Raw genomic sequence first — 16,501 nt, 5'->3', positions numbered from 1 at the left:
TTTTTATACTTTAGAAACATGATTCAGCTTGAAAACCTAAAGGCACTCAGTAATCACTTCCTAAAATGTTGTAAAATGCCCTTTAACTGGAAAGTCCCTTTTCTCGTAAATGAGCTCACATAAAAGCTTTGAGCATTTAAATGTCACAATTGATCTTAAATCGATAAGTAAAATAATACTTTACTAAAACCTTTAATTTCACAAATTCCTTACCAGTTTATCTATAAAGTCATCCACTGCCTGTCCAGCCTTCACCAGTAGCATAACTCTGCGAGGTTTCTTCAGCTGGGCGACCATGTCTTCCAATGACTTTGCTCCGATCACTTTCGTACCCTTGGCTTCATTAGCAAGGAATTGCTCAACCTTTGCCACAGTCCTGTTGAACGCAACGACCTGAAGAAAAAGATATTTACACTGTGAGTCATAAGCATCCAAATGCATTGCTCGACATCGCAGCCATCAGCTTGTACCCCATTGCATATTACCAACTGCACACATTCTGTAATGCTACATAAATATTGTGGGATAATTTACAAACTAGTTTTTGAATCCTTCTGACCTACTTTCAGCCAAGTTTGAACATTATCTGACCAATCCCTACCAAGATATGGTTCAGGACATTAAAAAAAGGAACGAACAGACAGACGGACAATGCAAAAGAATATCTTCTGCCAAACTTAAGGTGTCGGGAGGAGGATATTGTTTTTGCATAGTCCAAAGATTGATTTGCTTGAATTTCGCAAGTAATTGGAATTGACACAAGATTGCGTCTGGATGAGATTTGGTCCTAACCCATGATACTCTCTGCGCTCCAGCCTCCATGTCAAGTTTGACGACCATAGGTCTACGCACTGTTAAGTTATCACTCGAAAATGCTTTGACAACCTTTTCGTGTTAAAGGTCATTGTAACCTTGATCATTGACCCCTAAAATCAATAGGGGTCATATACTGGTCAGACCAAACCTTCATGTCTAGTTTGTTGACCATAAATCCAGGAATTGTTGTGTTCTTATTCGGACAAGCTTTGGTGTAGGGACAGATGGATGGACATACCTACCGACACACCGACCATAAGCAATTTTACTATTAAATGTAAGTCAAATTATGTATCTAAAACAACAAAATATAAACAGAAGACGATCATAATCACATTCAAAAAAGTTTATTGAAAAGCTTAGTAATACTGAATCAATTTTTATTGCCTTTTCATAGAATTATCTTCATAGAATATCACAAATTTAAAACAAATATTTAAAATATATTTGGATTAACAAAAGACAACGTTTGTCATGTTTGGGGATCTAAAGTGCAACAATCAGTACTACCATTATGCTGTTACCTTTATCGTTCAGGCTGCTAAACCAGCCCCTGTAAGAAAAACAGTTTCCTATCGAAAAATACGCTCAATCGACGTGGATTCTTTCAGGAATGACATTATGGAATCAGACATTCTCAGTGCCATTTTGGAATCCACTGATACCGAAGAGCTTGTGAATGCATACACAAATGAACTATCATCTTTAACTGATAAACATGCTCCACTACGGACCAAAACGATCGTTTTACGACCTACATGTATTTGGTATACAGAAGACCTTCATGATGCCAAACATTTAAGACGAAAGTTGGAACGTAAATGGCTTAAAACTAAACTCACAATTGACCATGAAATATACAGAAAACAATGTGCCTACATGTATGTGAATAAATTACTTAGACAGGCTAGGGTTAGTTATTACTCGGACAAGGTAGAGTCATGTGGGCGAGATCACAAGAGTTTATTTACGATAACCAAACATTTACTGGGAGGTTCGAATGACATTGTCTTGCCTTCTAACAAAGAGTCTAAAGAACTGGCTCAGGACTTTAGTGACTTTTTTATCGATAAAATTGAAAGTATACGTAGTGAAATAACTACACACACCGATCAGTCTGACACTTTCTCAGGTACGCAAGTGGTTAATCAACCATCAACTGTATACCAGCTTGTAGAATTTACGGCAGCTCCAGAAGAAGAGGTAAAGAAGATCATTTTACGATCCCAAAATAAATCGTGTGAAATCGATCCTCTACCAACATGGCTTCTGAAGATGGGCATAGATGAACTATTACCTGTGTTGACAAAGATCATCAACGTCTCGCTTGAAACTGCGTACGTACCAAAGTCTTTTAAAAGCTCACGTATCAGACCTCTTTTAAAAAAGCCTGGACTCGATCAGAACACACTCAAGAATTATAGGCCTGTTTCAAACCTTCCTTTTATTTCTAAGGTTCTTATAAAAGTAGTTGACGCACATCTGGAACAGTATCTTGCACTGAACAACCTACACGAGGAACACCAGTCTGCCTATAGAAAGCTCCACTCCACTGAGACCGCTTTAATCAAAGTCCAGAGTGACATTCTCCAATCCCTTGACCAAAACAAAGTCACAGTACTTGTTCTACTCGACCAGTCTGCAGCCTTAATGACACCATTGATCACAACACTCTTTTAAATCGCTTGGAGCATCATTTCGAAATTTCAGGAAAACCGCTCGCATGGATGTCCTCATATCTTAGTGATCGCTACCAGACTGTGTGTATTGACGGTGAACTGTCAAGACCAGTACTGATGAATTACAGCGTACCCCAAGGTTTGGTTTTAGGACCCAAAAACTATATCATGTACACCAAGCCAGTTGGTGACATTTGTAGAAATCATAGACTTAAGCATCATTTTTATGCCGATGATTCACAATTGCACTTATCTTTTGAACCAACAGATACGGGTTCCCAGGTCGAGGCATTGCGTCGTGTTGAGGCCTGTCTCAATGATATTGTGTCTTGGATGCATGACAACATGTTAAAACTGAACGCAGACAAGACAGAAGTAATACTTTTTACATCAAAACGCAATGCTAATCTCGTTTCGGATATCTTTGTTAATGTTGGAGTCTCTGAGATAAAGCCAACCACATGCGTCAGAAATCTTGGAGCAATGCTGGATTCAAGGATGGACATGGAACAACATGTGAACTCGGTCTGTTGGTCTTGCTATGGTCACTTACGGCAGATAGGTCACATCAGACCATACCTGACTAATGACGCCACGAAATCTCTTGTGAACTCTCTAGTCACATCAAGACTCGACTACTGTAATGTGCTGCTCAATGGCATACCTAAGACTGTGATGAACAAAATGCAAAATGTTCAAAACACAGCAGCCCGCATTATAACGAGGACTTCCCATTACAATCACATCACTCCTGTGCTCAAAGAACTTCATTGGCTACCTGTGCACTACAGAGTTCAGTACAAAACACTCTCTATTACATACAAAGCCTTGCATGGCCAATCACCGGAATATATCAAAAGCATGTTAGAGGTATATAGACCCCTACGCGACCTAAGATCAAGCAATAACTCTATAACACTACGAGTACCAAGAAGTCGGACTGCTATGTATGGTGACAGAAGTTACGTGACTGCTGCCTCAAAGCTGTGGAATTCTCTTCCAAGAGGAATAAGGGACTGTGACACGTATGCTTCTTTTAAAAGAGCCCTGAAGACACACTTCTTCATTGAAATTTATGGGACTTAATTGTCATTATACACAGTTATACTTAACCTGTCATTTTTTACGTTTGTTTATTTTTAATTTTTATTTTTTTATTTTTTAAGAACAGTTTATGATGTGTGTACACTTAATTTTACTCGGCCCGTGTCTTTTAAGTACTGTTTTAGTATCGCTTCTTATCTTTTATACTTTTTAATACCTTCTGATGATTTTTAAAGATTGGTTGTATGTAGCCGTAGTGTTTATTTTTATCATGTGTATCTGCCTTATTCTTTCTATATATGTTTTTGTATATATACTTATATTTGTTTGTTAAGCACTTTTGAACGTATGTTTTTATGATAAAAGTGCTATATAAATGGGGTATAATAATAATAATAATAATAATAATAATAATAATAATAATAATAATAATAGTACAAGAAAATAAATCAACAGGGTTTTTTATACAATGATCACAATAACTTCTTTTATGAATAGGTGTTAAGATTTAAAATAAAAACTGAGCTATATAATTGGTCTAGAACAGTGAACAGAACACTCTCTAAGTACATGATTTAAGTAGGCTTCGAAAAATCAATCTGAGACAGAGTGACAATTTGAAAATGTTCTAATTTTCATTCTATATAATAGCTAATTTAACATGATAATAAATAACTGCACCTCTTGTAGGTACAGTATCAGATAATTGTTTGATGCTTTTATTAGTAATACTTGTTACTATATTTGTTCGTTCGGGTTTGTAGGGTTAACAAACTGAATGTTTATCAAAAACTCTTACAAGATTTATAAATGAGAAAACATGGATGAAGGTTTGAAGTGTAAACTAAATAAAGCCATATGGCACTGTTATCAAGGCAAGTTGGTACTTGAATACAGAAAAAGCAAAACAATTAATTGAAATATGAGTAAAACTGGTTCCTTGAAAGACTTCCTTGTTTTTCATTGGGAATTTCCCATAATTAATCAAGCCTCATTTTGAAAAATAACAAGAGCTCTGCGGAGAGGATGACTGACACTCATCTGTTTTTAATTCAGACAAATAAGGGGCATAACATTAATAAAAGTGTGTTTTGTGTTACAGGAACACGTGTGGGTGTGCCCAGACATGTGCCTATGGGTGTGTTTAAATTAACTTCTATCAAGATATAGAATTGTTAACATACCTTGCTGAAAAATGACAATGCATGTGTTGATTTAAGCTCTATGTGGAATATAAATGAGATTTTTTTAAATCAAAGTCAGAGTTATTCACCCTGCCACGTATTGTCGCTGGTAATGTGAACATAGCTGCATTAAGTGTTTTCATTTTTGTTTTCAAACTAACAAGGGGCATAACTTGAAATTTATAATAACTTCGAGCTTATAATGGTAGTTTTTCTACATGTGCATTTTGTCAGAAGTAACTTGTGAACAAAGTTTCATCTGTATGTCTTGAATGGTTATAAAGTAAAGGCCAAATTAAAAGATCTTGCAGGACTTTTTCAAACTATCAAAGGGCAATTAACTTGACAAGGAATAAAGCCAGAATTATGGGTCTTGTGTTACATGTGCATAATGTCACTAGTAATATGTGTATCAAGTTACATATAAATATCTTGGACAGTTATTTAACAAAATGTGCATAATGTTTCAAATTATCAAAGGGCATAACTGTACAATTATTATAGCCAGATATACAAACAATCTTAAGATCGCAATTTCACTGAAGTATCATGTCAGTGTAGCAACGTTTAACATGCATTTTTACAAACTTGACAAATACAGCTGTTTAACTGTACGGTAGTCTTTGAGAATAAATATCCATATTTAACACCCAAATATCTATTTGTAAAAATGGAGTTGATGTTATGTCCACCAAATAGATAGTGAACAAAAGCAACGCAACATGTACTACCGTATTATACTATGCATAGAACACACTTTTTTATCCCAGATTATCGTCTCAAAAACTAATTCATGAGACCTTTTAATTCATTTATCAAAAAAAATCTTTGTTTTTTTAATTGCAGTAATGCGTTCTCCTTTACGAATCTCCAAAAATTTGATGTGTCACATTCAAAAAATCATTGTATCATATAGCTTTATACCCGGATACAAATCTTGTAAAACATTCAAACACAGCTATAATACTTTGGAGAAAAATATTCATACTTCACTGATATGTGGATTGGAAACAGAGAGTACAAATATATCATCATTGAAAAGATGGCCAAAAAATAGACAGTAAACAAAAGCATATATACATTAATTAATTAAGCTCACGCGAACGTCTATATTTCATTTATAAAAGAAAGTCTTAAGGTTTTCTAATTGCAGCGATATTTTCACCCTTACATGTACGTGTCAATTTATATCACATTAACAAATGTTCGCTGTTTCATGTATCTTACAACTGGATACAAATCTTGTAATACATTCAAATACAGACGATAAATATTCATACTACACCGATATGAGGATTTTAAAAATATATCATACAATACAATTATTGAGATGGCCACAAAATTTTAATTCCTTTAAGTTTTTTCTAATTGCATTGACATCTTATCTCCCTTAAATGATTTATAAACATTTTAATGTATCCGCATTCAACTTTTTACAATGTCTCAAATTTCATTAAACCGGATCTAAATCTAGTGACATAGTAAAGCAATCCTTAACATAGCTTTACATCAATGATTCATCATTATTAGATATAAAACCCCCCAATGAGCACAGACTTTCACCAAAGCCATGTCAGAGTAGATGGCAAATAGCAAAACTTTGTGGTCAGTCTGACAATGCATATAATTTTTTATGTATATTTATCATCTGCATTCATTTTTTTTTAAGAAAGATTGTAAATATTTCTAATTGTAAAGATTAGCACTTCACATCCATTAAGCAGTACTTGGTGCTTTTTTATAGTTAGTTATATTCTTTGTGGGTTTTATGGGAGATGGTACCAAATGACATTAAAATATATAGAAAGTTTCAGTACCTGGGACTAACACAACAAATAAGGGTCTAGTTTCACTCTCAACATGTTATTTTATGTTGTAAGCATTTATGCAGTCATTGTTTGCTACGCAATATAGATCATAATTCATGGCGTTAAAGCAAAAAGGTACCAAGTGACAATTTAAGATATACAGTCCAATCTTGTTGGCTCCAACTTGCTTGGCTCGATTATCTGATTGGCAAGAATTGAATGTTAAGGACCTATTTTTTTCTACTGAATTGTAAGTATTCCCGCTTGACTCAAATTTGATTTACTGAGGCTTGAGGCGTTTTCGCTGGGTCTTCAGAGTTCCAGCCAATAGGGTTTGACTGTAAAAGGCTTTGGTACCTTCTTACTAACTTGAGCTGCCACAGGAGTGACACATACCCCCACATATGCATGCCGCCTGGACACAAGGATGGTAAACTATTTCAATTCGCAAATTCACATGAACAAATGTTTTTATATGAGTTTTTTTGTCAGGATGAATATACAAGTAACAAGGGCAATTGTAACTGTCCTGTGTGAGCTTCAATAAACAATCAATATTTGTAATATAAAATGTACACAAATTATTCAAATCTGTTGACCTATTTTTTGTTGCACACAAAATGGAATTTAAAGACAATGAAAAGGGGCCAATACTCTGGGCCCATGGAGTTGAATGTAACCTTAGTTGAACTTAACCTGTTTTTTATCAGGTTTAACCTGTATTCCAAAACTATTTCAGTTATTGTTTATACCATTTTTGGGAAAATCTTAAGTTCAAATGCGGACATAACTTCATATAAGTGAGTGGATTGTAACAATGTCAAACTTTACTTTATCCAAAATGTAGTCCACTGCCTTTTGCCCAGCTTGTTGACAACAAACTTAACTTACATGCGCCCTGGCCAGAAACTGAACCCAGAATGCTTTATTGAGAAGTGAGTGTGCTTGCCAATGCACTGACCTAGTAAAACTAGCTGCCTTTGCCTTCAAGCGTAGTGTTTGATTCAAGCATATCTATTCATCTCAGTTTAACTTTGAGATCAAATGCAAAGTCCAGCTAAATAAAATTGGCATGCCAACTTACAGTGAATCCATGGTCGTTCATGTTAAGTACAAGATTCTGTCCCATCACTGCCAGACCAATCAGAGCTATATCTCCCCTGAAAAAGAACAAGGCAATTTGCACAGATCTATATTTTTCATCAACAGCGGTTATCATATTTACAAAAAAAAACGAAATTTATAAATACAAGTGTAACATTAAGAATAAAGAAGTATCATATAATAGAAAAACAAAAATGAAACATAAAGTTAAAGTTCAATCACAGACCCCGGGGACCAAGCTGAAACCTCGAGTGATCTGATGTTTCGAAAGACCCAAGTTTCCAATGAAATGTCAAATAATACATTGTAAAAGTTTAAAGTTGACGGTTTACTTCAGCTCCGATTATGTATTGCGTAGTGGAAAGGCTTATATCATAAAAATAACACATTTTCTCAACAAGGCTTATATCATAAAAATAACACATTTTCTAAACAAACAACATAAAAATATTATTAAATTCTCATCATTAACTTTTCACAACTATCTTTTAAAATGCCCTCATCAAGTATTAGCAGTCATGCGTAAACAGTGATAATCGGTTTTTCACACTTTAACAAACTCCCTTTTATCTGTCATTGCAATTTTTACAACTTGCGGAAATGTTAACACCTACTAATTGCTTGTTTATTTTAAAACTTGCTTTTGGGAAAATGTAAGAAATTATGACCTCGAGGTAATCATAAGGTTTTGTGCATGATTTGTGTATTTGAGACCGGCAATGGTGCTTGACTCCTCGATTTATTTAGGTTTTAATCCAACGTCAATACATTTTTTTAGGAAAATAGAAGGAATTATGGTTGGGATTAAGCTTCGACCGTGAATGACCGCTGGTTTTTGAACGACCACCTATTCTAACGATCTCAGATTTACTGTAATAAAACATAGACAAGCTGAAAATGTACTATTTTCCTTTAGCCTTACAAAATTTAAAAATATCTAAATCATCCCAGTCAGTCTTTGTGTTATTTTAGAAGCAATTATCAACAATGGTACACTTTGTACTAAACCCATTATTCAAAAATCAATGAATACAATTGTAAGTCTGCACCTTTAAATTGTGCTTGCTATTCAATATAGAGAAAATCTTGAGAGCATCAGAGTTTAATATATAACTGTGTTGATCATGGTTGTGGCTTTCATGATTCTTTTTTTTATTATGTTTTGGCTGTAGTGGTTGACTGTAAAAGTCCGAACAGGATACAAATTCCGAACACCTGTTAAAACTAGAGCTGTCACAGGAGTGACGAATACCCCCAAATGCCGCCTGGACATAGGAATGGCAAACCATTCCTTTGAAAAGAGGCCACAACTCCAAGGTTACTGCACACTGCATCTTCTTTTATCATGCATGTATTGTTTTATTTAAATCTGTTGAGTAATTTAGAAGTTACACTGCTGACAAGAACAAAAGGCCCAAAAGGGCCTATGCTCTACTGGCATGGCTTTTGTGGTCATATCAATCCAGAGCATGAATGTATGGGTAAAAGGCAACAGACATATACTTTATGTTTTGTGTTTGGGTTACCTGAAAACATAGCACGTTCAACATCTGAGCCCAGAAAGTATTGTAAGCAGATTAATTGCATGAACTATTTTAATATGTGCCAAGTAAAAGTCATCTGACAAAAAAAAATGCTTTCAAAACTGTACTCATAGTAAAAATTTCTGTAGTTTTAAAAGTTAAAAAAAGTTGGTCAAAAGGTCAAAGTCAAGGGCATCCTAGGACAACATTGATCAATTTGAACAAACATTCACAATCAAATGCGCTGAGATGGATGCACGAACACACAAAAAGATTTTCAAACCTTTCCAGATTTATGTTTACCAAACCTGTGAACCCTGGGTGTGGCCAGTAATGACACCAGGTGCATAACTTAAACATTCACAACCAATTTTGTTAAGATGAATGCGCAAACTACAAAACTTAAAGCTAAAAAATGGCCTTTGGGCTTTCAACAAGAACAAGGCAGAGTAATTCACAAAATCAACTGCAGAAGCAAAAAGCAAATTGTCTCTCAAAATCCTAGACTTGCAAATTGTCTCCCTTAACTCTAGACTTGAATTTACATGTACATGTAAACTTGGCTAAAACTAGAATTCGCTCATGCAGACCTGGCTAAAAATAGAAAGCATTTCTTTAAAACTTTCATGGCCCATAATCTAGGCATTTATGGGCGGATCTGGCTGGTTTTCGAAAGGAACCAAGCTCTAATGGATATCTAGATACTGTACAAGTTTCATCGAGATACAATCAAAACTGAAGACTGTATCGTGTTCACAAGCAATTGTTTACAGACGCACGACCGCACGGACGCACGGATGCACATACTACGTACACATTACCATCGCATAAGCTCTTCTGGCCTTTGGCCAGTAGAGCTAAAAACTAGCCTTTCATGAGTTATCGTCCGGAAACCGTTTTTCTATTTTTAGTAACAGTGACCTTGACCTTGGCCCCATCAGCCCCAATATCGAACTTGACCTGTATCTTCTGATGTTACACCTGTGTACCAAACTGTATATTCTGATGTTACAAATGTGTACCAAAAATTGTTCAAATCTGTCTAGCCTTTCATGAAATATCGTCCGGAAACCATTTTTCTATTTTTAGTAAAAGTGACCTTGACCTTGGCGCCACCAGCCCCAATATCGAACTTGACCTGTATCTTCTGATGAAACACCTGTGTACCAAAAATTGTTCAAATCTGTCAAGCCTTTCATGAGTTATTGTCCGGAAACCGTTTTTCTATTTTTAGTAACAATGACCTTGACCTTGGACCGACCAGCCCCAATATCGAACTTGACCTGTATCTTCTGATGTTACACCTGTGTACCAAAAATTGTTCAAATCTGTCTAGCCTTTTATGAGTTATCGTCCGGAAACCGTTCTTCTATTTTATGTAACAGTGACCTTGACCTTGGCCCCACCAGCCCCAATATCGAACTTGACCTGTATCTTCTGATGTTACACCTGTGTACCAAAAAAATTTCAAATCTGTCAAACCTTTAATGAGTTATCGTCCGGAAACCGTTTTTCTATTTTTAGTAACAGTGACCTTGACCTTGGCCCCACCAGCCCCAATATCGAACTTGACCTGTATCTTCTGATGTTACACCTGTGTACCAAAAATTGTTCAAATCTGTCTAGCCTTTCATGAGTTATCGTCCGGAAACCATGAAAACCGACACACCGACAGACCAGACCGACCGACCAACCGACCGACAAGCTCACTCCTATATACCCCCTCAAACTTTGTGGGGGTATAACAAGCATTTTTGTTTACAGTGATCGATAATTTGATTATCAAGATCACTACTTAGCTTACCTTAGTTTATCTATCAAAGCTTGCCTTAGCAACACTTCCCAAGTTAAGTATCTTTCTAAACAAGAGCTGTCACAGAGACAGCGCGCTCGACTATTATGCCGCTTTTCAGTGTAAGGATTGAACAGTTTTGGCGAAACATGGATCACTGTAAAATTACATCAGATTTCAATGCAATACATGATGTATTTGCTGAGATATTAACATGAATGTGGTTACATGCAAAATTTTAACCAGAATTTCTAAGTCCAATAATAAAGGGGCATTATTTGCAAAATACAGTTATCTAACTTGGTTATTCAAGTAGGTTGGGTGGTTGAGTACCATTGTATAAAGTCTCAATGCAATATATGAAGTAGTGGCTGAGATATGTGTACTAACATGCAAAACCTTAACCAGAATTTCTAAGTCGCATAATAACAGGGCAAAAATGATATAATATAATAGAGTTATCTTTCCTGATTAATTAAGAAGGTTGAATGGTTGGGAGCCTATGTATAAAGTTTCAATGCAAGTCATGATGTATGTAAAAGAGCCATAATTTGAATTTAATGCAAACTAGAGTTATCTTACTTGGTTATTTAAGTAGATTGGATGGTTAAGTACCATTGCATAAAGTCTCAATGCAAAACATCCAGTAGTTGCTGAGATATTAAACTATGTGTGCTAACATGCAAAACCTTAACCAGAATTTTAAAGTTGAATAATAAAAGGAAATTATTTTGCATTAAATGCAAACTAGAGTTATCTAACTTGGTTAATTAAGTAAGTTGGATGGTTGTCAGTACCATTGTGTAAAGTCTAGTAGTTGCTGAGATATTAACCTATGTGTGCTAAATACATGAAAAACCTTAACTAGATTTTCTAAGTCCAATAATAAAGGGTCATTATTTGCATTAAATGCAAACTAGAGTTATCTAACTTGGTTAATTAGGAAGGTTGGATTGTTGAGTACCATTGTATAAAGTCTTAATGCAATACATCATGTAGTTGCTGAGATATTAACCTATCTGTGCTTACATGCAAAACCTTAACCAGAATTTCTAAGTCAAATAATAAAGGCCCATTATTTGCATTAAATTCAAATAAGTGCTATCTTACTTCATAAGTTTAGTAGGTTAGATAGTTGGGAATACATATCTAAAGTTTCAATGCAACACATGATGTATTTACTGAGACAATGACTTAAAGGTGCTTACATGCAAAACCTTAACCAAGGTGTGACGCCGACGCTTGGGTGAGTAGTATAGCTCTCCTTATTCTTCGAATAGGCAAGCTTAAAATGCCATTCCATTTTCTAAATTATACACTTCATAATCAAAATGTAGTGCTCAGGGTTATGAAGTCACGGAGGGTGTGGGCATCTTTGAGGCCTCACAATTATGTTGATCTACATTCAAGATATTTATAAATAGAAATAATGTTTTACATTTGTGAATTGCGTGTTTTAAAAAACAGCAAAAACAAAATAACTTGGTAGCTATTATAACGCTTTTAATTAAGATAGCATACTTATTTATCATAATTTCATGCACATGTACTTTCATGAGGTTGACATTTTGCAGGTTATTACCAATTAAGTTATTGATGTTAATAGTTTTCAATTTGTCGCAAATGCAATTCAAACTTAATAAGTTTTTAAGAATGGTGTTTTACATGTAAAAACAAGACTTTTTATGTGTTCAGTATTTGTGCTCTCCATAGCATTATTTGAAGGGTAATTTACCACATCCATAAAATGTACAGTTTTCAAAATAAAATTTATAAGTTTGTAATACTGTACTTTGACAGATGTTGACACATTAAGCAAAGAGGTTTCAAACAAAATTTTAAGTAACTACAACAAAACCTCTCCAAGATAATTCTAAAAAACCCTCCAAAAGTGTTCGGATTTGTGACCTTAGCCAGTACAGACTGAAGAGTCATGCATAGATAACTGGCCTTCATGGACATCAAATTTCTTCAAAAAATTACCTTAATGAACAAAGATAAAAAGTTTTTTTGTTGTTGAAATTTGATATAGAGGTAAACTTATACAATATCAGGCATGTAGCTAGGGCTTATTTGGATTACGCAACTGCGTTTAAGCGTACAGTCTGCCACGCGCCTGAATTATAATATAGTGAATATTATTAATGTACTGTACATTCTAGTCCAAATAATTGTACGTTGACGGATTTTTTTTAGATTTTTGATATGGCAAATCCTTCACGTACAAATTGTTTAGTATCAAAAGTGGGTAGTTGTTCCGATCAGGATTCCGGGTTAAAGCATATAGCGTCTATAAAATATCATAAAAACAAGAAATATTACCAGATAATGTTATTTTATATTAGTTCCGTACACAAAAAAATAAATATCCAACTAATAATTATGAGTTTGACGGCTTTTCTTCATTTCATTCTGTCAAAACATAACGATATATACATGAAGGGCACCTGCAAGGCTTCAGGGCACAGTTTTAAATCGCTCGGAACATTTCGGCCATGGCCGAGTTGTTACGATTGTATAACGAGGTCTTTCTCGAAGCTTTGTCGGAGGAGGCCGAGTTCTTACGATTGTAACGAGTTGTTCCCCTTCGCATAATTGTTGTCAGTGTCGGTCAACTTTCGTTTTATTGGAAAGGTAAACAACTTGTTTTAATGCATGAAATGCTTGTTTAGTGCAAAATAACATTTCACTTTCATGGTAAAATATAAATATAACTCTTTATGATCAATATCAACCATAAAATACTTCACTTAAAACAATTTCAATATTTTCAAAACACCCCCGTTTTTTGCACATTCCCGTTTAGACGTTAGGGATTGGAAGAATCCCGTATAACACGTCTATTATTTTAGACTACTGTACATTCCAGTTTATCAAATGTCAGAAAAGGTCTGAAACTCAGAAATTTCTGTGCTGACTTTCGATATAGTTGATAATAGACTCCAAAGTGTAAAATACTTGCAAAGCAATAATGAAATAGAAATGACAATGTTGATTATAGTGTAGTATGCTACTGTTCTAATGTTTACATTTTACTATTTTTAGACTAATCATTATATTTTATAAACATGAACTTTTAATAATATATTATAGAAAGGAAGAAGAAGAAAACTTACTTAGGTTCAGCCATTTTTAAAGTATTTGTTTCTGAAAGATAAAATGCGTGTCAAAACTTAATTGACAGAGAATCCGGTTTCTGCTTCGGTGAGTGGAAAGTGGAAACAGGACACGGACAGGTAAAAATTCAGTACAACACCGGTGTCGTGCTCGATTTAATCGATTAAAATAAAGCCATGGGTTACATACAACCGTATGAACATATGAACGTTGTCTTGATCATCATGACTGTATTGGACCACCGAAACGATAAAAAATTATAACCGATAACCCCGGATATAATATTACTAACACCAAGGACCTATGGTTTATAACTCCGTGCTAACACTGAGAAAAACAATAAGTACGCGTTTGGATCTACAAGCGATACAGTTTGTAAACAAAGAATAAACTAAGTTCACAAAATAAATATTTTAACTATGAAAAAGTTTTAAAAATATGCTGATGTTTACCTCATGGGAGTTCATTGTCTGATCAGTTATTCAGAAGTGTTTACTCTGGGTCGTGCCTGCTGCAGAGTCGATCTTGGGCCATTTTCTGACATTTTTCAGTAATGGGTCATAATTGAAAACAAAACTCTGTAAAAGTAATGACATTGTCTGGCCCTTTTAACAATACTGTAATACCGTGCGTGTTTCATTATGAATATAACGTCACGATATTGTCACCACGGTCGTGAGGACGTAGCTTTATGTATACATTTCATTGATTCAATGATCAATATTTACACCTCAACTTCCATTCCTTAAATGAACTGCATTTCAGCAATTGCGTTCATCGATAAACGCAACATCTTCGGATATGTTCGGATCGCAATTCATCGCATAACAATATGCATGAAAACTATTGATCTTGTTATTGTTTGTATTGTGTCAGCAGGTCCCGTAAAATATAAATCAACATTTTAGAAAGTGTAAATTTATTATATTTTAAATGTATTGTTGCCATAATTGTTTCAATTTTACGGTTAAAAGTAATTTCAAGTGGTTGATCTTTTCTCACGTTATTGAGACGTCATTTGAAAAATATATTTCCGGTTACAGTGGGGTCGTTCTATTTACAGAATTTACAGATTCATTGCTTTGTCTGGAATCACCTACGTACTTGCACCATGGCCATCCTTAACCCCACCCTTGTCCTCCCGTTAAATCACCACCGCCATTTCTATACCGTTTCATGACGTCACAAGAGTCGCTGAAGTCTACTCTCTGACCTCTCTTCCTTCGCGCCAGCTGCTGTCGACAACGCCATCAGCAAAAGATAAGTCTTACATTTTTGCACGTTTGAGTGTTATAATCTGTAAAAAGACACAAGACGAAATTAAGGAATTAAAGGTTTTGCACTTTGAGGATCAACATTTTTTTCAAAATACATTTTAGCATAAAATCAATGTTTGCACTCCATAATATAGGTCACTTTATGTTTCTGTACTGATGTTCATTTTTTAAATCAATTAGTGTGAGGATAAAAATAAGTCTCCGTCGATATTTTAAGTATGAAAATGAAAATGAATTCACGGAATACACATGAAAAACAGGCATTTTCTGGTGGTTTTAGAAATATTCCAATAAAAAGGCTAAAGGCTGCCCGTAGTGATGAAACGATTATCGAGTTCAATCGATTAATCGTCGCTGATAATGCTATGTCGGCGACAATCGATAGTGATTGTCCAAAATCGATGTCGCTAATGTCACTTCCGGTATCTATGTAATTTTTGTTTGAATTGTGGTAAAAGTCGATTGAATGTCAATTTTTCCTTCCGGTAAATTCCCGTTAAGTTCATTTTAACAAGAATGATCACTCTCTTACACAACTGCGGTGAATGCAAACAATTTTGCTTAAAATCTCTATGATGTAGTTGGTCCGGTTTTACCTGCAAATACCGGGGATCCCTGCTCGCTTCATTCTGTATTTGAAACCTCGTTTGGTACCGTTTGTAATAAACTAATTTACTTTTTGTGAAAGTTTTAAAATATTAAGATATTCTAATGATATGTTAAATATAACAGGTTATTGAATGTTAAGCTGGTTCACAAATATTTAATATGGTTTACAAGAAGATAATGCTTGATGCGGTGTGCATCATTTTGCAATTGATGTGCACTTATAAAGTATGTGTAATATTAAATTTATTACGTGTTTTCCATGTTTTCGTTAAGTTATTTAGGCCAGAAAAAGGTAATGGAAGTGGAGTTTCTGGTGCAAAAAGCATGACTATGAGCATGACACATACTCATTCCAAGTTTTACCATTTAAATGATCATGGATACACGATGTATAAAGAATGTATTCCTTACTGATATTATGAACTATCGATTATTGTCCGATAGTAAATCGAAATGCTTGGTTCGATTCGTTTCGATTATCGATAGCAAATGGAGTCCGATTTTCAAACACTAGGTGCCAGCATTTTCCCAACATTATCCGAACCTGA

The 16,501-nt window shown here is 34.8% G+C and overlaps 1 protein-coding gene across 1 annotated transcript in view; it reads right to left on the bottom strand.

Annotated features, from left to right (window-relative positions):
* The window catches only part of LOC128202886 (6-phosphogluconate dehydrogenase, decarboxylating-like), a 31,246-nt gene extending 17,021 nt beyond the window's left edge, over positions 1 to 14,225 (bottom strand). The window contains exons 1-3 of the mRNA XM_052904057.1: positions 14,067 to 14,225; positions 7,616 to 7,691; positions 214 to 393 (exon numbers count right to left, since the gene is read on the bottom strand). Of these exons, the coding sequence (XP_052760017.1) occupies positions 214 to 393; positions 7,616 to 7,691; positions 14,067 to 14,080 (270 nt within the window). The 5' untranslated portion in view covers positions 14,081 to 14,225. The remainder of the gene's footprint in view (positions 1 to 213; positions 394 to 7,615; positions 7,692 to 14,066) is intronic.
* Positions 14,226 to 16,501: the final 2,276 nt, after the last annotated feature.

The sequence above is a fragment of the Mya arenaria genome, chromosome 9, assembly GCF_026914265.1.
Source record: "Mya arenaria isolate MELC-2E11 chromosome 9, ASM2691426v1".
In the NCBI taxonomy this organism is placed as follows: domain Eukaryota; kingdom Metazoa; phylum Mollusca; class Bivalvia; order Myida; family Myidae; genus Mya; species Mya arenaria.
This window is presented reverse-complemented; position numbering and strand designations above follow the sequence as displayed.